Below are 26,462 nucleotides of genomic sequence, written 5' to 3'. Positions count from 1 at the left end.
TAACTGTGTACGTGTATATGTTTTGAGTGAGTTAAAATCTCACAGAGTATTTAGTTGTATGTTAATGCCACAAATGCATGCACTTTATAAGTTACATTGAATGGTTACCATGCAGTGCCATAAAGATAAATGAGGCAGAACTATTCTTAGACCGATCACAAGAAGTGGGTTTCTTTAGGAGCCTCCAAGGCTGCAGCGCCTAAGGATGAGAGATCAGCCTAGCTGTATAAGGGAGACACACAATTTTCACAACATTCTGTGTAAACGTTCCCTCCAGTGGGAAGATTTTGTAACCATAAATGCAATATAAATGGGGCAGATTCCATAGCTCTGGGAGCTGAGATTATTAAGACCCTCCTACATTTCTGCAGTGGCTTTAGAGACTGGCACTGCTGGTCTCCTGCTGCTTCAGTCCCGTGTTTACACTTCTACTCAGTGTTGTCCTCCATCAGGCACTGATCAGATATGGTGTTGATGGTAAGTGTAACATGCTTAGGAGGTACAGGTGCCTTTGGACCCATAGTTCCAAAAGCTTTTCACACTCTGGTTTTCCTTGCCCCATGTCTTGGCCTTTTTCAAACTAATTGATAGAAATCGAGCTATTTGACAAGTGAGTAACTCCATTATTGTTTTATTATGTGACTAATAGGATGGCACAAGGTGAACTAGATTGTCCTTAGGATTTGCTGGACAAGAAAAAAACATGTTCTTGTGGTGAATTTGATGACCATTATGAGGCCTAAAAATTACCCATGCAATGCCATTGGAACAGAGTAAGTTGACAAGCTTATGCTATGAACAGATGACAACGAAGAAGTGCATGTTTGCCATTGGTTGCACCTTTACAGCCCCACTGCAAAATACAATTGTTTCTGTAATATTGAAGCTACTTTAAAAAGCCTCTTGCATTCTGTTAAACCTGTTTTGCTATAGTTCAGCACTTCATCTCTAGCCTCAGGGTTCTTGAGAGATCAGGGTGGGTAAAGGCTCTCACAAAGGCAAATGTTGCAGCTAATTTGCTGTAAGTTATTCTTAAAGAAGCAGAATTTTATTTTACATTACTATTAATGAAAAAGTCACTTAGCCATGGAAATGCGAGGTGCTGTGCAATGTTGCTGCATCTCAGCTTTGAGCACCTATAATATAACTAGAGGTTTAGTCTGCGGGTGTGTCTTATTTGGATTAAAGTCAGCTAGTCTGGGTGCTTTGATGAGTACTACTTTTTATATGGAAGAGAGATAGTGTGCATTTGCATTTTTTGAACAGAGCATTCAAGAAGTGGGGTAAAAATTTGATGCCTTTCTAGCAGCTACCAAGCATTGTGTTTATATTACTAATAAAATTTGCTACAATGAATGGGGGTTGGTTTCATTGTTAAAAGGTAAAGTTCAAAGAGACTGGTGAGACGATGAGAATTTGAATTCAATCTGTGATGGTAGGTATAACTTCAGTAGTTTTCGGGTGTGCAGAGCAGAGGCAATGTAAGATCAAAAGGCAGCTTCAAAGTGAAAAGAACCTAATTTTGAATTCATTGGGTGAAAATGCTTTGCCTGGTGTTTGGTTAAGTCTATGGGTTGCTGTTGCCTTAATGGAGATTAGTTTAGGAATTTGTTAAAAGTTATGACAGTAGTGATTTGTAGCCATGTGTACATATATTTTTAACCTGTGTAAATTAATAAAATATTTCAGTTAGCTTAATGTAAAACCTCAAGAACTGATGGTCTGATTTCTGAATTTACAGTCGCATCTCAAACATAACTCTTAAAGTTATAGGTTATGACAGTTGTTTAAAGTTTCCCGCTGGGATTTTTAAAATAACTCAGCTTTACCAACTGCATTGGTCATAACAGCTGATTTGTTATCTGGTGAGGACGAGAGATGTTGGAAATGCACCATAGGACAGAGCAGTGTTGATTTACAGAGAAGTATGTGAAATACAACATGATGATGTTATGCAAGCTGATAGTGCTCAAGGTGTTATTTCATACTGTGTCCAAAACTGGGGCAGTATGGTGATATTTGGCAGCAATGGCAAAAGTACATCAAAAGCAGTTCTGTTATTCCTGACATGCTGAATCCATTCTTTATTCTGTAGGGAAAATTGAACTGTATTTGATGCAATATATACAACAATTTTGGATTCTGAGGAGTTGGACTTATGATATTGATGTTCTGGCTGAGACTTTCACTGATGTCAGTGGGAGGCATGCAGGGCAACAATGACAAAAGCACATTTCTACCTTTCATGGGCTGCTGCCCCACATCAGCCCATCTGTAACTAAAGTCAAAATGGCCAACTTGACAGAAGAACCAGAGTTATTTGTCTTTGCAACTAAAGGCAATTTGCAGTTTGAGACCCCCAATGAAACTTATTTCCAAATGGGGAATTCAGTGCCTTCAGCAGTACTGTTGCTGGGTTATTAATACTACAGGGCTGTTGTAGATGGTACAGCTGCTGTCTGAGGCCATTCAAGATAAGCATGCATCATTCCAGTAATCTCTGTAACATTCTTTGTGACACATGGCCTGTTTATTTCAAATTGTGGTGCCTTTACTTTTTTTTTGCAGCGGCTAAGCATGCATGGTATCTTAAAGATGACATCTTGTGAGCAACCTGCATTGGACCTTCATGATTTATTATCTGTGTCTGCCTTTGTCAAGAAGAGGCCCCCAAGATACAGAAAATGGTCACATTTTCCAGGTTCTTGCTGTTGATTTTAATTGACGGAGGATGGTGTTTTGCTGTGGGAGCTGGTTGGAAGAGGACCTTAGTTTTCAGCTTCAGAGAAGGAGTCAACAATAACATGGAACTCAGTTTTTGAGTGGGCACACACACACACAAGCATTCTAAAGCTCTATGAGGTTAAAGTGGCTTTGGTCTTGGATTGAAAGCAGCATGAGTTGAACGGTTTCCCATCTGTTCTGTGCAATATCTCTATGCCTGTTGGTACTTTGTTGGAGGTGATGTGCAGTATTGCAATGAGAAAAATCACCTCTATTGTGTCAGATCAGCCTTTGGCTGAGTGAAGAAAAGAGTATTTGAGCACCAGGATCTCAAACCTTAGACCAAGGTCATGGTTTACCGGGCAGCAGTGATCCCTGCACTCCTATATGCTTTGGAGACTTTGACAACCTACAGCGGGCATCTCAAGCACTTGAGAAGTACCACCAGCAGAGCCATCTCAAGATCCTCCAAATCCAGTTGCTACAAAGACAACAGCATTTTTTCCCAAGCCAATGTGTCCCACATCGTGGTGCTAATCATTCAAAGCCAGGTCCACTGGATGGATATGTTATTCGTAAGACTGACACCAGACTCAAGAAGTAGCTGCTCTACTCAGAACTCGGTCACGGCAGGAGACTCCCAGGAGGATAGTAGAAATGCTTAAGGAGATCGTCAAAACATTCCTAAAGGGGTCAAACTTACCCGCTGACTCATGAGAGACCCTGGCAAGTGACTGACCAAAATGGAGAAGGCTCATTCAAGAAAGCACTGGGAGTTTTGTTGGGGGACGTTCAGAGGGAAAGTTGAGGCATTGGAGGGAGCGCACAAAACATCCAAGCAACCCATCTACCCAACCCTACAAGGACCACTTGCCCCACATGTGGCAGAACATGGAGATCGTGCATTGGACTTCAGCCATTTCAAATTGGAATGGAAGAAAGTCATCCTCGATCCCGAGGGACTGCCTAAAAAAGAGACCTTCATGATTGCTGTGCTGCTGCTCATGTGTGCAACTTAGAGGGAAAACCACATCACAATGATGTCTGAACGGGCAGAATTAACATGCTTTGCGGACTGCTTTTGTGACTGCTTTGTGGAACACCCTCACTCAGTCTGCAAGTGTGACCCAGACCTTCCTGTCGCTTGCCATTTCAACACACCATCCTGCTCTCATGCTCACGTCTGTCCTTGGCCTGGTGCAGTGTTCCTGTGAAGCCCTATGCAAACTGGAGGAACAGCACCCCATCTTCCGATTAGACACCTTACAACCTTCCGGAATTAACATTGAATTCAACAACTTCAGACCATGAACTCTCTCCTCAATCTCTACTCTTTTTAAATCCAATTTTCTTTTATTTTTAATTCTAAGTTTAATTTTTATGTTTATTCTTGTTTAGTTTCATTTTTACTTATTTAAATTTTCATTTATTTATTCATACTTTTTAAATCCTTTTTCCTCTACCCCCTCCCCCCACAGACACACATACACACGCACACGGCCATCTGTCACTTGTTTCTGTGTTGTGCTTTCACAGAGCTCTCACCCTTGTTCTGCTATTAATGCATTATGCCACTATCAGCACCTCCTTTATCCCTTACCACTACCATTAACACTCACTTTGCCTTGTGTCCATGACATCTTTGTCAATCTCCCCTTAGCACCCACCTATCCCTGACCTTCTATCCTGCTTTACCTGCGCCACCCGCTCTTAAATGGTTTAAAATCCATCACGTTTCTGCTTCTCTTTAGCTCTGAAGAAGAGTCATATGGACTTGAAACGTTAACTCTGTTTCTCTCTCCACAGATGCTGCCAGACCTGCTGGACTTTTTCAGCATTTTCTGTTTTTATTTCAGATTTCCAGCATCTGCAGTATTTTGTTTTCATATGTATCTATTTATTGTTCTCCATGAATGTTACATTTTGTAACTCTCCAGTTTTGGCCAGGAGTTTTGTGAAAACGATGCACACACTGAATATGATTTTTCCTGTGAGCCTTTGATCTTGCTAACATCTTCTGATAAACAATAGACGATTAGATATTCACTTTTGGATTAGGACTAGTCTTTCAAACAGTAGATTTTGCCAAGTTCAGGTGGAGGATTGATATTCAAGGACACTATTGGAAGAAGAACATGGAGTTCGCCTACTATCTTGGTCAGTATTCCTCCTTCAGGCAACCTGAACATTGTGCCCAAAATTGCTGCTGTGCTTGCCAACATTACGTTTACTGTGCTTAAAAGTAATTAATTGTCTGAAATGCATTTGGTCATTTCTGAATGATATAATAATTGCATTAATGCAATTTTTCCTTTAAATTTTGGCCCAGCTTGTAAACATAATAGTGTTTAGTCAGGTGTCAGAAACCTTTCTGACTTTGCTAAATTTGTCTATTATCTGCCCATCTCAGACATTCTCCCTCTATAGGTTAAACGCCTTAGGTTTTTGTTTTGCAAATAGTATTCAAAGACAGGTTAATTTCATGAGAGCTGGGATATGAAATCCAGAAGTTCAAACTTTCTAAGTCTTCAAAAGATAAGTTTAAAATGTAAAAACGTTTTGATACAGTAGCTCAAAGTATTAAAATTAGATTATGCATCATTTCAATATCCTGAAATTAGCTGACAAAGTTCTCTGTTTTCTACACTAAGTTTAAGCATTGTCAATTCAGATCACTCATTCCTTTCAGATGTGAATAATTTGCTTTGTCTTTTTCATGTCTGTAAAACAAAAGATGCAGACAGGATTTATGAAATATTTGTTGAAGGAAGCTTTGTTAGATTTAGCTTATCCGTGTTTATTTTGAAAACTGCTTGAAAACCCACCATCTGTGCTGTAGGTTGCCTTTTTAGACAGTACCCACCCCCTCATCCTGTGGTGAACTGTCGTCATGACAATTCTATCATGCCTAATCCTCTCAAACATGACTGGCTGGCCATTGAGCATGCTCAGTTTGTTCCCTCTCTTCTGCTCTGTAGTCTGATACTCTCATCCTGCTTAAAATGAAGGTAACGGGCTGCACATATGGGATAAGAAGAAACTGCCTTCCCTTAGTCTCTTAACCATTTTTTTTTGGAGGACAAGATCCTCTTTAGTTGAGGGTCTGAATTTTTTTTCTTACATGGTGTGCCGCTTGTTCTTGGAACACTAAAATGATTGCTTGTTTAACCAAAGGAAATTTGCTGGATGTTCTGCAAGAGGGATTCACAGAGGTAAATAACGCTGAAAGTAATGACTGGGACATGTGTTGGCTCAAGCAAGTCAGTTAATCTAGTAACAGCTGTTTTTTTGTAAAAAGTACACATTGCAAATAAATGTTCAGTATAGGAAACTGAAAGAGTATTTATCAAGATATAGAATGCTTCTTGCTGTTACGATGTGTAGGGTTTCTAAGATTTAATTATTTATGGAGCTCCATATGGAGTTGATTAAATGGACAATATGGCCTCGATGTATTGAAGTCAAACCTATTCTGCATGCATGAGTGTTTTACTGATCATGACTTTACAACAAGTGGAGTTTGTCTAATGCCGTTTCAGTATTGAATGTAATGTGCAAACTAACCACTGTATTTGTCAGTAAATCTTTTCGGAGCATTCACAATTTCCCCAATTAATTAAGTGACTTCAAAGAGGGGTTTAAAGTTTTAAGTTTGGAGTCAGTCAAGAAATATTTATAAGAAATTAATGATTTTAGTTTGAAGTTAATTTTTTTAAAAATTGCCAAATGATTAAGGATGTTATGAACTCAAATGATTTACTGCATTTTTGGACACAAATGGATTGACTTGATCAAACAACCATTAAAAATATTGTTTTGCGCCCTATATTTTATGACTGAGAAACACAAAATGGGCCTTGCACTAGTAAATGGCATAACTATTATTACAACACAGCCTCTCCATTAGGCTTAGAGAGAAATTATTTTATTAGAGCTGCAGTATATATATAAGGGTCTGCAGAGTGGTGGACATATGCCAGGTAGAGACACAAACCAAATTTATTTAATTTCTTAAAGTAAAATGAAATAGTTGCTGCACAGCTTGTGGCAAATTTTAATATTGGTAAAGAAACCTATCTTTGTAATAGTGAAATTCGTATAAAAGTAGGGCTTGGAATACTAACCATTGAGTGTACGTAACAAGAAAAACTACAATAGATTTTTCTTTGTTTTGGAGCTGGGGTGGGAGTGGGGTGTTGGTGGGGGGGCGGGTATACGGCAGTGATGACGTTGGGTTGCTTTATCTTCTGGCAGTTGCTTGTGGACAATGAAATGCCTACCTCCTTGAAGAAGTTCTGTTCCTCTCTGCGACAAGATTTCCGGATTTCTCTGTTGCCTTGTTCACCTTCATTGCTTTCCATTTCTACATCTTTTGATGATCTGCTTCTATCACTGCTTGTTTGTCGCTACAACCACACCAACCCCCTCCACCTCTCTGTCTCTCTATCTCTCCGCCCCCCACACACACACCTTAAACCAGCTTATATTTCAGCTCTTTCCTGGACTCGAACTCAAGTTCTGTCGAAGGGTCATGAGGACTCGAAACGTCAACTCTTTTCTTCTCCGCCGATGCTGCCGGACCTGCTGAGTTTTTCCAGGTAATTCTGTTTTTGTTTTGGATTTCCAGCATCCGCAGTTTTTTTGTTTTTATCTCTGTGTTTAATTGACTGCCACTGCTCTTCAAGAAATGCCTACCTCCTTGAAGAAGTTCTGTTCCTCTCTGCGACAAGATTTCCGGATTTCTCTGTTGCCTTGTTCACCTTCATTGCTTTCCATTTCTACATCTTTTGATGATCTGCTTCTATCACTGCTTGTTTGTCGCTACAACCACACCAACCCCCTCCACCTCTCTGTCTCTCTATCTCTCCGCCCCCCACACACACACCTTAAACCAGCTTATATTTCAGCTCTTTCCTGGACTCGAACTCAAGTTCTGTCGAAGGGTCATGAGGACTCGAAATGTCAACTCTTTTCTTCTCCGCCGATGCTGCCGGACCTGCTGAGTTTTTCCAGGTAATTCTGTTTTTGTTTTGGATTTCCAGCATCCGCAGTTTTTTTGTTTTTATCTCTGTGTTTAATTGACTGCCACTGCTCTTCAAGAAATGCCTACCTCCTTGAAGAAGTTCTGTTCCTCTCTGCGACAAGATTTCCGGATTTCTCTGTTGCCTTGTTCACCTTCATTGCTTTCCATTTCTACATCTTTTGATGATCTGCTTCTATCACTGCTTGTTTGTCGCTACAACCACACCAACCCCCTCCACCTCTCTGTCTCTCTATCTCTCCGCCCCCCACACACACACCTTAAACCAGCTTATATTTCAGCTCTTTCCTGGACTCGAACTCAAGTTCTGTCGAAGGGTCATGAGGACTCGAAACGTCAACTCTTTTCTTCTCCGCCGATGCTGCCGGACCTGCTGAGTTTTTCCAGGTAATTCTGTTTTTGTTTTGTCTTTGAATGGTTCAACTTGACCTGGTGGTGGTTTCATAGGCTAAAAACATCAGGCCAATGACATCAGGTTTTGTAACAGTTCTTGATATACACGTTCAATATTGGATGGTGAACAAATCTGAGGCAAAAAAGATTTGAATGAACGATTTATTATTAGTTTCTGTATCTATTTTTAAAATAATTTGTCTATTTTGGAGTTTTATGACATTCAGATAAATCTGTAACTGTTCGCAAATGCTCAGAAAATTTGTATCCAAAAGTGTAGTCACTGTCATAATGCAGGAAATGAGGCATCTAATTTGTCCATATCAAACTCCAAAAACAAAATGAAATTAATGACCAGAACACCTGTTTTGGGTGTTGGTTGAAGGATGTTGTTGGCCATGAAACCTAGAGAACTCACCAGCTCTTCAGATAGAGTCACAAGATCTGTTATGCTCACTTGAGAGGGCAGAAGGGGGCTTGGATTAACCTTTCACCCAAAAGATGGCACCTCTAACATCCTGAGTACTGTACAGAATTGTCAGCTTAGATTATGTGTCCAGGCCTCTGGACTTTCTGTTTTGAAGGTGTGAATGTTATCACTGAGTCTCAGCTGACAGTTTTGCCAAGATTAAAATCTGCTAACTGAATAAAGTTACTTTCAGCAATTTGGCTATGGATGACTAGGAATTTTGGCATGCTAAGCATCAGCATTCTACTTATGAATCACATCAGAGGTCCCCAGCATCACAGATGCCAGTCTTCAGCCAATTCAATTCACTCCACGTGATATCAAGAAATGGCTGAAAGCACTGGATAGTGCAAAGGCAATGGGCCCTGACAATATTCTGGCATGAGGACTGAAGACTTGTGTTCCAGAACTTCCTGTGCCCCTAGCCAAGCTGTTTCAGTACGGCTACAACATTGACATCTAACCGGCAATGTGGAAAATTGCCAGGTATGTCCTGTACACAGAAAGCAGGACAAATTCAACTCGGCCAGTTACTGCCCCATCAGTCTACTCTCGATCATCAGTAAAGTAATGGAAGGGGTCATCAACAGTGCTCTCAAGTGGCACTTGCTTAGTAATAACCTGCTCACTGATGCCCAGTTTCGGTTTTGCCAGGGCCACTCAGCTCCTGACCTCGTTACAGCCTTAGTTCAAACATGGACAAAAGAGCTAAACTCCCGAGGAGAGACTGCCCTTGACATCAAGGAGCCCTAGCAAAATTGGAGTCAATGGGAATCAGGGGGAAAACTCTGCACTGTTTGGAGTCAGACCTAGCACAAAGGAAGGTGGTTGTGGCTGTCGGAGGTCAGTCATCTTAGCTCCAGGACATTACTGCAGAGGTTCCTCAGGGTAATGTCCTCAGCTCAACCATCTTCAGCTGCTTCATCAACGACATTCCTTCCATCATAAGGTCAGAAGTGGGGATGTTCGCTGACGATTGCACAATGTTCAGCACCGTTCACGACTCCTTAGATATTGAAGCAGTGCATGTCCAAATGCAGTAAGACCTGGACAATATTCAGGCTAGGACTGACAAGTGGCAAATAACATTCGCGCCACACGAGTGCCAGGCAATGACCATGTCCAACAAGAGAGAATCTAACCAATCGCCCCTTGACGTTCAATGACATTGCCATCACTGAAGACCTCACTATCAACATCCTGGGGGTTACCATTGACTAGAAACTGAACTGGGACTAGCCATATAAATACCGTAGCTACAAAAGCAGATCAGAGTCTAGGAATCCTACGGTGAGTAACTCATCTCCTGACTCCCCAAAGTCTTTCCAAGGCATAATTCAGGAGTGAGATGGAATACTCTTCACTTGCCTGGATGAGTGCAGCTCCCACAATGCTCAAGAAGCTTGACACATCCAGTACAAAGCAGCCCGCTTGACTGGCACCAGATCCATTCACTCCCTCCACCACTGATGCACAGTAGCAGCAGTGTGTACCATCTACAAGATGCACTGCAGGATTTCACCAAGGCTCCTTAGCACCTTCCAAACCCACGACCACTACCAACTAGAAGAACAAGGGTAGCAGGTACATGGGAACACCACCACCTGGAAGTTCCCCTCCAAGCCACTTACCCCCCTGACTTGGAAATATATTGCCATTCCTTCATTGCCGCTGGGTCAAAATCCTGGAACTCCCTTCCTAACAGCACTTTGGGCGAACCTACACCTCATGGACTGCAGCAGTTCAAGAAGGCAACTCACCACCATCTTCTCAAGGGCAACTAGGGATGGGCAATAAATGCTGGCCCAGCCAGCGAAGCCCACATCCCGTGAATGAATAAAGAAAAGAAAGACATTCCTAACTAAAATCTGCCTCAGGTTAGAATCTGGGCCTTTGACATGGGTGGAATTTTATTTTTTTTTTTCTTTTCAGGTTAATCATGATTAAATGTCAAAGCTTTATAAATTAAAACCACATGCAGTTTTGTGAGTTGTCCACTGATCTTTGTGAATGCGTCCTGTAGATAGATACATAGGATGCATTTGTTTTAAAAGTAATTAAATGTCTCTATTCCGACACTGCAGCTTTAAAGAGTCCCAGGTGAGCACATTACTCACAGCTAAAAGCTTCAAGTTGTCATCGTCATAGAAGTTCCTTTCTTAAAAGCAAAACTGTGGTTTAAAAACCACTGCACCTTATTGTTGCAAGCAATTGCGATGATCTGACCCCACCACATGTTTTTTTGCAGCAGTCAAAAGAACCACATATTATGTACACAGAGCAAGAGAAAGAAGGAAAGACAGCAGTATATTATTAAAGTTACAAATTCACTCACCGGCCTGCGCTGAGTTAATTGATCTTAGGCAGCAATAGGAATGCAGCAATTAGCTTCCATGCCCCTGGACTGGAATCAAACATCACAGAAAGAGGCTATTCAGCCCCTCGTGCCTGTGCCAGCTCTTTGAAAGAGCTATCCAATTGGTCTCACTCCCCTGCTCTTTCTCCATTGCCCTGTATTTTTTTCCTATTCGAGTATATAGTTTAGTCAAGGTAGAGTTTCAGGAAAAGACCTGAATTTATGAACTAAGTGAAACATTTAAATTATCATTGCAGACTTTTACAGGGATATTGTATGAGGCACAGGAAATGCATTTAATGTCAACAGCAAAAAACCGATTCAAAGGACAGGAATTACCTCATAGATTTAGCAATTTTGCCATAAGGCTCGTTACAATAGCAAGATATCTGGTAGTGTAACAGATATTAGTGGTCTGTATGCTTGAATAATGTAATTCAATGATGCAGAGTTCAATATATTTTCTCCAAATAATTCATTTGTTATTTAGTGCTAGTTAATCATTAACCTCCATTTTGTAAATTTTCTGAAACACTGCTGTGCAGTAATTTATAAGATAAAAGGGCTTTGACTTACAATGTACTTTATATTGTGCGGAATAGCTTACACATATGTGTTTAAAGCAAATGTTGTGGGATTATCCCCACCTTGTTAGCTTATGACCACTTATTTGACCTCTGCAAATAATCAGATATATTGCTGCAGTTAGTGAAGGACATTCAAAAATGGTTTAATTGAATTGCTTTTGAGTTACTTAAATTTAAAACTAAATAAGAACATGCAAACATAAGAAATAGAAACAGGAGTGGGCTGTACTGCCCTGCTCTGCCATTCAATAAGATCATGGTTGATCTGATCTTGGCCTCAAATCTACCCTGCTGCCTGTCCCCCATAACCCTCAACTCCCCTACATTCAAAAATCTGCCTGTCTCAGCTTTGAATATTTTCAATGACTCAGCCTCCACTGCTCCCTGGGGCAAAGAATTCTAAGGGTTCAGAATCCTTGGAGAGAAGAAATTCCTCCTCATCTCTGTCTTAAATCACAAAGAAACCTAGATTTTAGAAGAATTTATTTCCAACCACCTTTTGTAATTATTTGGTTTTACGCCCCTCATTTTTAATTTTTAACAATGGCTGCCATCAATCCCTGACAAGCAAGCTGCACAGCTGAGTAGTCACTTCATAATGAAGAACCAGGGATGTGTAACTGCTGCTGTACAGCAATATTAGGAAAACTTGAGATCAAGATCTAATTGATGGGATTCAGTGTCATAGAGTCAAAGCTTTTAATGGGAACACCATGAAGCAAGTAAAATGTTCCATTAGTGCATCAATTATTTGATGTGGGGTTGACGAGAGAGTATGGTGATATTGAAGACTAACCTTGCATCTCTGGAATCTGGGTTCAAATATTACACAGACTAATGTGACAAAAATCTCCTTTAACTGTTGGCTATTTAAAATTAGTTTCTGAAGGCTAAATTCAGTTCCTTGTGACACTAACATGGCATTACTTGGCACTAGATTAAATGTATTCAGAAAAATTACAAGGTGACTGATATGGGGCATGGAAAATGTCACTTTGGTGATAAAAATCTATTCTCCCGGGTCTAGAGTTATCAAATCGGAGTAAAGAGAGATTTACTTTGCAACTCTGTGTCGGTGGTAGGTTTTGAAAGAGTTAAAATGGGGCTTAATTTAACCATGTTGCACCTGGCCTGGGAATGCTTCATTACTGACTCTTGAGTCCCTGAAATGGAAAAGTGTTCCATTCTCTAGTGCAGACATGCCTCACTTTGTGCACAAAATTTCTGTTTTTTTTTTAATTGAAAACTTAGACTACCAGCTTACCAGATATTGTAAAGGTTGTTAAATCATGTTGTCTCAATCATATTGTTGCCATATTTTAATGCTTCAAAACTGCTTTTTAATGGATATGTTGCATTGTGCCATTTGCTGTTCTTCAATCAGCAGTACGAGGTACATGATAACCACCAATGGTTACTATTTTTTTCTCGCCTTATGGATGAGCTGCTGAATGGTGGCCAGACTTCTCTGCATAATGAAGATGGATGCGATTGCGTGAGATCAAACCGACAGATTTGGTTTTGCTCTACCTTTAATAACAGCCTCAAAACAGACATCCTATACTGAAGATCATGGGAATCTATTCCAGTAATAACATGAATATTCTGTGGCCAGAGTGTGTGGTGGAGGCAGGTCCAATCGAGGCATTCAAAAGAAAATTGGATTATTATCTGAAAAGGAAAAATGTGCAGGCCTATGGGGAAAGGTGAGGGGAATGGCATTACTTGAATTACTCCTTCAAGGGCCAGCACAGATATGATGAGCTGAATGATATCCTCCTGCACTGTGGTTCTATGATTCAGTAGATCCACAATTATAATAATAGAACAGACTATTGTGATATACAGGGTGTGTATAATGGTCTAGTGAAATTTTAATGGCTAGACCATATGATGCAAACAAACTGTAAATTGCGTATGAAAGCATAATTTAATATTTTATTTAATGTTAATTTGTTATGTCAAACAGCTCTGCTAAATATTATACACAGTTCACCTTTCCTTCCACTGTCGCCTTTTTCAATTATTTCAGCATCTGAAATAAAATGTTAACACAACGTTAACAACAACATTAACATTGAAAAGACTTCATGAATTACACTTTCTAAATACATTGCAGGGACTTGGACAGAGGTGTAGTATAAGGGTCTGGCTCATAAAACATTAATGTGCGACTGAGTATGGTACCACCCACACAATGATGTAAGAGAATATATGATCCGCCTGTGTAGTGTTGGACAGAGCCATGTGTAGAAGCAAATAGGGAGTTAGCTCCTGGTTTGGACCTTTACTGTACCTATGTATGTAGTTTCTAGTAGTAATAAATACTTCCTGTTAAACTACCTAAGACTATGAATACCTTGAAAAGACCTACTGAACTACAACACCTTATAACACTTTAAGACCCTGTTTACAGTTTGCTTCTATCATGTGTATGTCCAAAGACTTTAAAGTTGCAGAAGGATGTTTAAAGCACTCTGTATATGCAGAACATGCTTTTTCCAACCAGGTCTATAACTAGGAACAAAGGTTGACTGAGTGACAGGAATAAGTATAAAATAAAAATGCAAATAGCTGTACATGACTTCAATAGAGCAAGGACATGTAAACATTTTGAATGTAGACCCTTTGTGAATTTTCATGAATTATACCCAATGTAGATTCTATACCCAAAAATGAATCTGTCCTCTTTTCAGATGGTGATGAATTTTGACCATGTTGTGTTGCGATAATAGATTTTTAATATTTACTATTTTTTTCCTTTTTACCAGAAATTAGTACCAACTCCCTATATGACCTTTATGATTCTGTGTGGTGGACTACCTTTCCACTTTAAGCAAATACTGTTGCGCTCTTAACAGCTCAGTGAAAGAAGCAACACAATGTGATATTGGGTTATAGAGAATGGGTAGGTCCTTGTACTTATCTTTGAAACGTTTGTTAGCTTACTTCAGCTGTGGAATCAATAGGTGTACCATAAAAAATATTGGCCTGAATTTTCCTTCCAGATTGCTGTCCTGGCATCTTTCCTGGCAATATGTGGATGTTGTGCGAGGTTAGGATTGGCCTCAGTTGTGGTGTCCCCCATGGCTGTATTGCATTATAATAGACAAATTTGCTAAAAATGATCAGCTAGTTCGGATTAAGCCATTCTCGGGTTTCAGAGTGTAATGTGGGAGGCTTACGTGACCCATGAACTTTATAGCAAGTGAAAAATGATCAGTAAAGTACACAGATGGACATAGTCAGCAACTTTCAGTATGTTGTATTGATTCCTTTATTGTTTTGCATTGTAAAACCTTTCCAGTTTTCCCATTACTTTACCACTTGTCTGTGATCAGTATGAAAAATTACTCTGTAGAATGAATGCAAATACATTTCAGAATTTAAAAAAAAAGCCGACAGCACAGTGTGTACAGTACACTTACTTGTTTTAATCTACAACAGTGTTAGTTTTATAGGGTTCAAGGCAAGAAGGCCACTTGGGAAGTATAGTTTACTATACTTTTACTACTACTATACTTTTACTCCCATTTATCGTCTTCAGTTACACAACCTGATGCAGTTGACACTCTGGGACAATGAATCGCTTCAAGAAAAAGCCCATGTCCCCACATGCACATTCCAGTCTCCTTATACCCTGTGAATCTTATTCCCTGTGTCCTCTGCTCTAGCATTCATTACTTTTTAAGCCATCCCAGCTCTATCCTATGGTACTCTCCTCATAGATCCATCTGTCATTTCCATTTATGTCCATGCTTTCAAGAACTTCTTCAAAACTCCTTTTGTTTGACCATTCCCTTGCCCCCTTCCAGCTTTATCCACTTTCCCTCCTGGCCAACTTCCACTGTTCCTCCTCATTGTAAAACTCATTGATGTCCTTCTGTATGTGAAGAGTGCTATGGAAATGTGAAGTTTTTTTGAATTATATTTTTATTGTATTGAGGACAGACTTCACAGCCAGGTGATTTTCAGAGGATAGGATCAGAACCAACAAGGAAGCCTATGTTACGAGAAAAAGGCCTCTTGTCTTCCTTATGTAACTAATCTCAGACAATTCCTTCCAGCAAAATACTATTAAAAATTACAGACTAGACCCAATTTATCAAGTGTTCTGACGAAGAATAACCAGAATTATCAAGGATATGTCTGTAATACCTCTCCATGATTCCTAAAATTTAAATGAACAAAATCTCCAGGATATGTACCTGACATTACAATCTACTGATTACAAGCAGCTGATAGCTTCCCATTGATGACATTTCAGTATTCCCTGGAACACAGCAACCACAATGCCCTGTAGGATATTTAATCATCTGTATCTGTAATTATTCTCATAATCTTCAATCCTCTTCTTAAGCAGGTTTCACTCAGTTCCTTTCATAAAATTATTCTCCAATTTTCTTTTTTCTCATCTGTCCTGAAAACATTGACTTCTACTGAGGTTTTGTTTCATCGGCGTTAGCAGTATCCAGGACCTCAACACAGTGCTCAGTTTTCATATCTGAATCTAGATGGTGAATCAGCAGGCTGTTTAACTGCAGTGGCATCACTGCTAAACTTGAGCATGTTCCCAGCATGTGTCAATATTTGGAGTAGATCTCTATTTCATCTCAAGGATGTTGAGTAGCACCCAGTCATGTTGGCCCCCTGACTAATCTAGTCTTTCTGAGGTTCTATTGCACCAACAACTCCACCACTAACTTGCTGAGGTTGTCATTGTTCATGGATAAGACCATAAGACATAGGAGCAGAAATTAGGCCACTCAGCCCATCGAGTCTGCTCCGCCATTCAATCATGGCTGATAAGTTTCTCAACCCCATTCTCCCACCTTCTCCCCGTAACCTTTGATCCCCTTACGAATCAAGAACCTATCTGTCTCAGTAAGCCTGAACAGTGAGCTATTTGACTGTGGGGGACATCACAGTTGAACATGGTCCTCTTTTCATTTACCTACAGAAGCACCTTCCAACAGGACAGCTACCAGAAATGGGGAACCCTGCTTAACTTTCAACCTGTCTAGTGCTGAGGCGATAGGGTGGCTTTGTAGCTGCTACCCTGACCGAGATTAACAAACTCACCACAGTCCTGAACCTGGGTCTTTCTGCTTTGTATGGCTCAATGTTATTTTGCCATCAAATTTTATCCAGTAGGCCATTAGGGGAGCCCAAACACTAATTAAAGAGACCAAAATAATTGTCTTTTAAGAACTCCAGGATGCAAGTGATTTACTTACTTTACAAACTGCCAGATGTGATTTTACTTGTTTACTTGCTTGTTTCCTAACATCTGCTATGTTGTTAGAAAGCAAACAAATAATGAGAGCGCTTTATTTTGCACATTAGATTATCCAAATTTAAAAGTAACTGAGTGCACTTCTGTGGGTATAATCATGTTCATTCAAAACAACACCTTGCATTTATATTGTTGCCTTTAGCATAGCAAAACAACCCATGGTGCTTCAGAGGTGTAATCAGAAAAAAATGGATGGATGAAAAAGCAAAGAAGAGAACATTCAGCGATTCGTTTTAAAGAGGGCTATAAAGAAGGCGAGGAAGGTAGAAACGCAGATCAGTTTATGGAGGGAGTTCAGAACATTCCAGAGCCTAGGCATCAAAGCTGAAGGGAGGGGAAATGCATAAAAGGTTTGTTAAATGAGTCATGTTGTATGGCTTGAATACATTACAGAGGTAGGGAAGGGAAAGCATGAAGATATTTAAACTAGGATAAGAATTTTAAATTGGAGGACTGGGCAAATTTTGCTCGCTATAGATGGTTCCAATAAATATGGTTCCGGGAATTGGCAATCTTAGTGTACATTAGTGAAATTCAATCGCTATATTGATTAAAACATTAACAGAAGTCACTGGATTTCAGAGGAAACAAGCTGGACTCAGTAACCCTAAGGTCAGCCAGACTGCCCTAATAGCGCAATTTAATATGAATTGTGAAGCTATTGTATTTCCCTTTGAGGCCCTGGGCTGGGGAGCTCCAGTCTGGTCACTCAGAAAGTGCTGGGGGCTGGGGATGAACAAGGCTGCCTTGCAGCTGTGGTAGATTCTCACTTAGCCTGGATTTTTCACAATTGCCAAGCTGGAGTGATTCCAAGAATGCTGGCAGCTGTCAAATGAAGGAAGCTACGCTCAACGTGCGCTATTAATTCATGAGCAGTGCTATGAAAGCCCATTTCAAAATGTTTTTCAGACAGGACACACACATTTTTACTGTTGGAACATTTGTTGATCTTTTCAGAACAAGGATGTCTCATAGATCATTGTTTCATGTGAAAACTAATCCTAAAACTCATTCGGTATTGCTATGTCATCTAAAATTGCTGGCAACAGCTACGTTTGAGGAGTGTGCTTTCCTTAACCTGTTACAATATATTAAATAAAGTTTGTAATATAACATACATATAGTGAATAGGTTATTTTATATTTTAGCCCTAATACTGAAAAAAGCAACTTAATTTAGTCAAAGATTATCTTTGAAATGTTGGAAAAGCTCCTGGTAGTAACGTTGGCAGAGATTATTGTGAATGAATCATTTTATACAGATTTGCCATGATTAAAGCTTACATCTGCATTTTTCATTGCTAGCATGACACATGTATGAATGTTATGAGCTTTGGGGAAGTCTTTTGCAATCTTATCAAAGTAAATCACTATTAATCAGCATGCCAACAAACTGAAAGCAATCTACTATTCAATCATCAATGTTTTCCACAAATTGACTGTGGAATCTTAAATATATGAAGGATTTTCCTTGCTAATGTGTAATTAGTTGTATGAAGTTGTAGCATTGTGTTATTTGTTACAGAGATTTTTAAAATTTTATTACAATTTCTAATACCAGCCCTCTGGAAAATCTGTTAAGCTGATCTGAAGTTCATCCTGCTCTCTAATAAATATATTGCTTCTCTAGCATTGTACTTTAAAAAAATATTTTAAAATTATTTCTGTAAAGTGATTAGCAGGAAAAAGCATTTAACATTGGGCTAGATTTAGCAAATGATGACTTAATTACATCTTTTTGAATGGGTAAAATGAAAATGAGTGTATCAGAAAATGAAACATATCTTTTTTTATTTATATTTGTGGGGAGGAGGGATGTCTGATAATCTGAATGTTTCTGAGGTTTTAACCAAAATTTTGTTTAGCTTTGTGGGATGAAAATGTAGGACTGAGAAAAGTATAGCATTGAGGCAAATGTAAACGAGAGGAGAACAAAGGAAAATGATTTAAACCTAAAAGTTAAAGGGAACAGGGGAGGAGAATGATCCCAAATTGCAGTCTCAGAATTGATTAATTTGATTGTGAATGCAAGCGGAACAAGTAAAATTTTTGTATTATTTTCCATCTCCGGACTCAATTTTCTATGACTGAGAAAACACGCAATAATAGTTTTGGATGAATGATTTAACTCCAGGCATGGAAGTCAATGATAATAGAAATGTAAAAGTTTTAGCTAGGGACCATTTATTAAAGCAGTGATAACGAGAAGCCAAGCACAAGATTTATCTGAAAAATAATATTCCAACTTCTGGGTTACAAATATCCTATATTATTGGGCTATCAATTCTGTAGTGTGTTTATGTAGTTGCTGTTGAAAATTATTGCCTTGGCTCAAATGGAAAAATAAAACATTACTCAAATTACTGCACAGTTGAACTTTGCATGAAATGGAAATAAAGCTCTTGTGAGCTTTCATGCTGAGTTTGATATATTGAATTTGTTAATTATTCCTTCGGCTAGTGAATTTGTTTTCTATGGAAGTGTCGATTTTTGCTCAGAACCTGCTGTAACACCTCTGAGCTGAAGGTTGTGGGTTAAAACCTTGCCCCAGAGGCATGAGTACATGTTCTAGGCTTAATAGTGCAGTACAACACAGAGGGAGAGATTTGTTGTTGGAGGTGCTGCCTTTTCTAGGAGATTTTAAACCTCCAGCAGGAGTAAAAGATCTGGCAAAATTTAGTATATGTTATCTTTCATCAATATTACCAAAAATCCCCAGATTACCTGGCTATTTATTTCACTGCTGTTTGTGGCAGCCTGTACACAAATTGGCTGCTACATTTGCCTACAGTACAAAGGATACTGTATTTGAAAAGGAATTAGTTGGATTTGTTGCACATTGGGGCACCTTGAGATCATGAATAATGCTATATAAATACAGGTTCTTTCTTTCTATATAAAGAGTGTCTAAAATTATTCCCTCGGTTGTCATAGGCTATGTGGTTTACACTTGCATGAAGTTCTGTATGTTATGGGTTTACTTCAGAATTTCTTAATTTCTAGGCAGGAAAATTTTACATTCATTTCAGGGTATGTTATGTCGTCAGAAGCAATTTTAAATGTAATATATTTGAGTTCGTTTAGTGGGGTTCAACATTGGTGCTGACTAAATCCAGGACTAATAAAGTAAAAGTGGGAGTGGAAATGGTTCAATTTGACCTCACTGCTTTGAAAGGAAATGCCTTGTGCAGACCTCTTCATGACTTTGTTCCACTCTACCACCATAACCTCCTGCAGACCTATGTCTGAAACACCTAACTTGTGCTTATCTGAATCTGAACTATTTTGTGTCTCTCTCCCTCTGCATGAGCATTGGTAACAGTTACTTTGCTCTCATGGTCCCATACTCTGGAATTCTCTTCCTAAGCACTTACATCATTCCACAGTTCACCCTACTTTTAAAACTTACTATTTCAAAAATGTTTTGTTCACCTGCCCTAACCTGCTTCCTACAGTATTTGCTCTATTTCTTTGTGCAGAATTTTGTTAAGTTTCAGTTCACTAAATGTATTGTATGAGTTTTTAATATTCCAATTCTTGTTTACTTTTATATTTTAAAGAGGAAAATATTCTTTTAAATATTTTCCCTCCAGATTATCCCATTCTATTTATTTCCCTTTCTCTATAATTTACCCTGTCCTCTAGTTCACTCCCTTCTATTTTATTCACTTCCCTTCCTCAATTTTCCTCATCAGAAACCTTAGTTTCTTCATACATACAATAAATACACAGAAAAATGCAAAATTCCTCTAACATGAAGTCCAGAATCAAGTCTGTCTTTTCATTCTTTAGATCTGTTGTATTAAGCCAATGGATGGACCTGGATTGTAAATTACAGTCTAATTCAAGGTGGTTTATTGTGCAATAATTATTTTCAGTTAATCAATTCAGTGTTGATTCAGTAACATAAATAACGCTGTAAATAGACATTCAGTGCATTTAAAATTGAATTATCAGCTAATTTGAATTAAGTAGCTTAAAATTGAAAGTAAATTTCTGCATTTTAGCTTCATTATTCACTCCTCATCCATCAAGTCTGGATAGGTAAAATACATTGCAGTATGTCCATTACCTGGAGTAGAGTATTCTCTTGTGTTCTTTGGATTTGCTTTGCTTCTATTCCTGCTGCAAAAAAAAATTAATGATACAACCAAGTACCCATTTATCATTGTCAGAAATGGGTGGAAAGTTATCAGCGGATAACCAACCCTACCCCAATCCACTTAAATGTGCAGTCGGCTTGATCATTTCCTTTTACTGGCTTTTTGAATAAAATGCTGTACAACTTTTGTTGGTTCGGTAATTTGTCTTCACTAGTGGAATCCATTGAAGCATCCGCATTGACGTTTTTCTTCAGAAGTAAAACACTGGCTTCAGTGACTAGACTGTAAGTGTCCACTGGGAGTAGATCTCTGCTCCACCAAAGGATATCATCAATTCCACTGGAAATTCATGATTCATTGTGCTGCTGGCTTTGCGTATTTCCATCATTATTTTTCTTTAAAGAGCTATACATAAATCCATCTTTTTTTTTGCAGTTTCTACAAACAATTATTGCAACTCACAGCACATGGCAGCTAGTTAATGTAGAAAGTCGAAATGAAGAACACTATTGTGTTAATAATGGCTAAAAACTCTTGCGTTGATTTAGCCTCCTAACTCTTATGTCATGGAGCTTCTCTGACCCTTTACCTGAGTTGTCACCATTTTTGTACTTTTATTTATATATTTTGTGAACATCATAATAATGAAAGCACAGGATGTTAGTGTTGTGGAACAAGAGTTCTTAAAACTTGCACCATACTAAGGGTGAATTTTCGCTCCAGAATCAGGAGTGTAGAGTTGGGAGAATTCCTAACTCCGCAAACCTGACTGGGGAGAAACTGCCTCAAACAGCCGGATTTTTGTTTTGGGTGGCGGAGGGAGAGGGTGGGGTGCGGAACAGCTGGTTAAAAGGCACAACTCGGTGCTCTGGGACTTTGTCCCATTTGTAAAAAAGTAGCAAAGCCAAAAACAATCCTTACCCCTCACACCCCCTCAGCCCCTACACACTTCTCTTACTCTACCTATGCCACCTCATGCTCCCACCTGCTCCCTCATTGCCCGTCAAAGCCCCTCATACCCTCCTTGCCAACATATGCCCCACTACCCATCCCATGGCATTTATAACCCCTATGCCAACTTACTGCCAACTCAAACCAACCCATGAATCCCCACTCACCACCCTTTGTCCTTACACCCTCCATGACAACTCACTCAATATCCATCATGGCCAGTCCGCAGGAGCCTGGTGAGATTAAATAAAATAGAGTTCTAAGTAACTGTTACAGACTTCACTATATTTCGTCTCATTGATAAAGGCCCAGTCAACACATTTAAATCCCTTCAATCCTTTATAAAAACAAATATTTGCATTCATAGCCCACATTAAAAATAGTTAATCCCTTTATAAGCTCTCTGGATTGTCAATCAAACTGTGAATTTATAGACCCCCACTGTGATAATGATTAGTTGTGGAAGCAGTCAAGCAGCACTAATCCTAAAATGACAGTCCTCAGGCTGATGTCAACAAACAACTACTGAAATTGCAAGCACTGATTTTTTTCAACTGCAGGCTGGCTATTTTTTGTTTTCAAAATTTAAAGGGGAGGGTATTTAAATGACTTGATAATTGACAGATCCAAAGACCTTATCCATTTTTTACACATATCCATGTCTACTCTTAATCCCAGAGGAATACCTGACCTCTCCTAAATTACCTTACCTTTTTCAAAGGGTACTTTACCTCACCAAATAACTCTGCAGGTTTAGACCTTTCCTCAAATGCCTGAAGCCCACTAATTGTGTTTCAGACACCTGGGTGGCCAAAATTATTTCTGTTTGAAGAAATTCTACCACCTACCCCTGGGCAAAAATGATGGGTGCCGGGTTTGGGGCTTGATTTCCAGATTCCAGAGGCCTGTGCCATTTTGGCTAAGGCACAGTGCGTTTCTGGCATTATGAAAATTCAAACCCAATCTTTCCACATGGAACTGGGTTTCAACTACACAACATTTCATTTAGTACTATTACTATCAGCATCTTTTTCATCCCGTTAGTTTGTAGGTAAATTAAAATCTAAGCCCCAAAAGTGAAAGGATTGTGTGTTATCTGGTTCCACAGGATTGTAGCTTAACTTTTTTCTGTCAGTCATGACCCTACAGAGTTGTTGCTGGTTTACCATTGCAGAAAAGTATATTTCGGAGCTAGGACATTTTGCCTATAGCTCTAAAGTTGCTGCTTTCGTAGCACAGTTTGAGATGACTAGCTTTATTTATGCAGAAAGGACTGAGTCTTTGGCTTAGTTAGAGTATTGCTTGCTCTGAGGCAGAGGCCAGGGTTTAAATTTCACTCTTTGTTGAGTGTAGACTGAAGTCATGGCTCTGAATTCTGGGTTGTCATCCAGAAGGATATTCTGGTTTGATATAAATCCTCCCCACCATGTATGACTAATTACCTAATCAGCTGACGTAAAGATGGTTACGGCCATAAATTGGAGCCTTCACATCATGACCTCTCAGATTATTAATCAGCCTGCGAATCTTTCCACTACTTCACACCATTTTTGCCAAGAGAAGTACAAAAACAATTGTTTTTAGAAAGAACCCCACCTATTCCTCAGTCATTCAATATATGGCTATTAAAATATTAAACTAAAATTATGATAACTTTTATGTGTTTAATTTTTGGTGTTCCTTTAGATTACAGTCAAATTAAATTTTCTAATTTTTGTACCACAGCAACAGCTGCAGTCGTATGTGGTATGGGTTAACTCTCAGCTAAAGAAAAAGCCTGGATTGAATCCAGTACAAGACTTGCGACAAGATCTGCGGGATGGAGTGGTGCTGACTCATCTTGTGGAGATTGTAGGTTAGTATAAGTAAACCATTCGCACAAGTGTCTGATATTTAGTTCACATTTTAGTTCAGGCTCAAGAGGGTTAAAGGATATAAAAATATAAAATATTTATTTCCCTTTGTCCAACTAATGCAAGAATGGGTATTACATCATATATTCGGTATATTGGAACTTCTGGTAAAGTGGTATGGGAGAAAAGAATGCAGGTGTGGAAGTCCTTTGTGCAAATAAATTACCAATTTCAGGGGAGCTCCTGTCAGAAGGCACAGCATAGAGGTCAGGTGCCTCCTCGTGGTAAATGACTTTGGAAGAATTCAAATTAGATTAACATTGATTGAGGTCTCAGAAGAAGCTAAGTGCAGGATATAGATGGCTAGGAAGATCAAAGAGGGATAGGAAGAGAAACACTAGTAGATGCATTTCTAAACCTTTAACAAAAATACTGTTTTTGTCATGTGGGAAGAATGTTTGATATTAAGCTAATGAGAGAGGCTAGCTTTAGGGTAATATATCATACAAAAATATGACTGCAGAACATATCAAGATGTGGAAGTTAAATGTCTCGGAACTAAAATTGAACATTAAAATGATGATTTAGGAAGGATATCAGAAACATGATGGTGAATTTTGTTGCTGTGAATAGATGTTTATAGACATCTTATAAGGCAGCAGGCAGTGACATCTTTTGTTTTGACAGAAAGGTGGTACAGCTGGTTATGTCTGAAGCTTAATGCCTGAAACACTTTCCAATACATTGGGAAAGTGTATATTTATATTTGCTTTCCAAAATCATTAAGTCTCTCTAATGAATTGTTTTCTTTTGTTCTCTCCTGAAGCTGGTGAGCAACTCAATGACATTTGCTTCAACCCCAGCAGCCATCAGGAAATGAAAGACAATGTGGAGAAAGTGCTGCAATTCATAACCTCTAAAAAGATTCGTATGCACCAGACCTCGGCTCGAGGTGAGTCTACAGCAACAACTTGTATTTATATAGTGCCTTTAAAATTTGAAAAACGTCACAAGGTGCTTCACAGAGATGCAGCCTTATTTAGGGTAATTGATTAAGTCAAATCTTGTTTTTGTTACAAATGACTTTGCAGTGTAGTAGAGATCATATTTTGCATTTCCATTCTTTTCTCCATGAAAATTGCTGCCTTCATCTAACATTAGAGATAATTGACGACTCAATAAATAGTCACAAATATGACTTTATAGCAAAGAAACCTGCATAAATCATTGGTATTATTCCAGTATTGCCTTCAGTTTCCAAAGGGAAACTGGATCTTGTTGCTGAGCCACTTGCAATTGATATAAGTTTGTTATGAGAAGAGAAGAACAAGATGAGGGAGGAATATTGGAAAATAATGAGGGATTATTAGAAATAAACGTTTTATTTTTCTTCCCAAGATATCGTTGAAGGGAACCTAAAATGTATAATGAGGCTGATTCTAGCTCTGGCAGCTCACTTCAAACCGTCTGGTGTTAGATCAGCCAGCCAGAGGTCTGCAGTACCCCTGAAAAGCAAGTCTGCAATCACTTCGGACAACCACCGGCCGCTTTCTGCCACTGCCATGGTGCAGACAGCTGCTGCAGCACTTGCAGAGGTTCGGCAAGACGTTTCACGTTCTGGACGGGAAGTATTCCGATACAAACAAGAAGTCCCGAGGTGAGAACGAGTTCTTTTGGTATTCTTCAACCTGATGCCTTGTACTCATTTCAGCTGCATTGCTGTTTTTGTGTGGCAGTGAAATTGTCAATGTATTGAAAAATGATAATTGCTTTTGGTTCCTTCAGTGACTCCAGTTATAATTCTAAAAATCAGACAAATAGGATTCCATACATGTGACATAAAATTGAACTTCTGCAAAGAATAACCCAACAGTCACATTCTCTGTGGCTAAGGATTTTTTTTTTGCCAAGGTTTGCATTGCAAAACTTAAATTACCCATCTCCATTTTTTAATCTTTTTCCTGAATAAAATATTTTAAATAACATTTAGGAATAGCTGCTCTTGTTTCAATTCATAAGAACATCCGAATTAGGAGCAAGAGTGGGTCACTCGGCAGTCATTCAAAAAGATCTTGGCTGATCTGATTGTAACTTCAACTCCACACTCCTGCTTTCTCTTGAAAACTTTTCACCCCCTTGCTTATTAAGAATCTAACAACCTCTGTCTTATAAGTATTCAAAGACTCTGCTTCCACTGCTTTTTGAGGAAGAGAGTTCCAAATATTGCCCCTCTGAGAGAAAAAATTTCTTCTCATCTCATCTTAAATGGGTAACCCCTTATTTTTAAACAGTGACCCCTAGTTCTAGATTCTCCCACAAGCGGAAACATCATTTCCACATCCACCCTATTAAGACCCCCCACGATCTTATATGTTTCAGTCAAGTCACCCCTTACTCTTCTAAACTTCAGTGGATACAAGTCTAACCTGTCCAACCTTTCCTCATAAGACAACCCACCCATTCCAGGTATTAGCCTAGTAAACCTTCTCTGAACTGCTTCCAACGCATCCTGCCTTAAATAAGGAGACCAATACCACATTACTCCATATGTGGCATCCCCAATACCCTGTATAACTGGAGCATAACCTGTCTACTCTTGTATTCAATTCTCCCTACAATAAATGATAACATTCTATTGGTTTTCTAAATTACTTGCTGTACTTGCATACTATCCTTTTGTGATTCATGCA

At 39.0% G+C, this 26,462-nt stretch overlaps 1 protein-coding gene across 7 annotated transcripts in view; it reads left to right on the top strand.

Annotated features, from left to right (window-relative positions):
• The window catches only part of LOC121269735 (dixin-like), a 129,914-nt gene that overhangs the window by 35,969 nt on the left and 67,483 nt on the right, over nucleotides 1-26,462 (top strand). For 5 of the 7 annotated variants that reach the window (XR_005941399.1, XM_041174607.1, XM_041174604.1 and 2 more), the window contains exons 1-4: nucleotides 5,703-5,936; nucleotides 23,645-23,774; nucleotides 24,599-24,724; nucleotides 25,171-25,429. Coding sequence is in view for 6 of the 7 variants with exons in the window: in XM_041174607.1 (XP_041030541.1) it covers nucleotides 5,877-5,936; nucleotides 23,645-23,774; nucleotides 24,599-24,724; nucleotides 25,171-25,429 (575 nt within the window). In the remaining variant the exon portion in view is untranslated. Of the gene's footprint in view, nucleotides 1-5,702; nucleotides 5,937-23,644; nucleotides 23,775-24,598; nucleotides 24,725-25,170; nucleotides 25,430-26,462 lie in introns of those variants that run through there. The other 2 variants (XM_041174605.1, XM_041174606.1) reach the window with 1 other exon arrangement.

Source organism: Carcharodon carcharias, chromosome 25, assembly GCF_017639515.1.
Source record: "Carcharodon carcharias isolate sCarCar2 chromosome 25, sCarCar2.pri, whole genome shotgun sequence".
In the NCBI taxonomy this organism is placed as follows: Eukaryota; Metazoa; Chordata; class Chondrichthyes; order Lamniformes; family Lamnidae; genus Carcharodon; species Carcharodon carcharias.
This window is presented reverse-complemented; position numbering and strand designations above follow the sequence as displayed.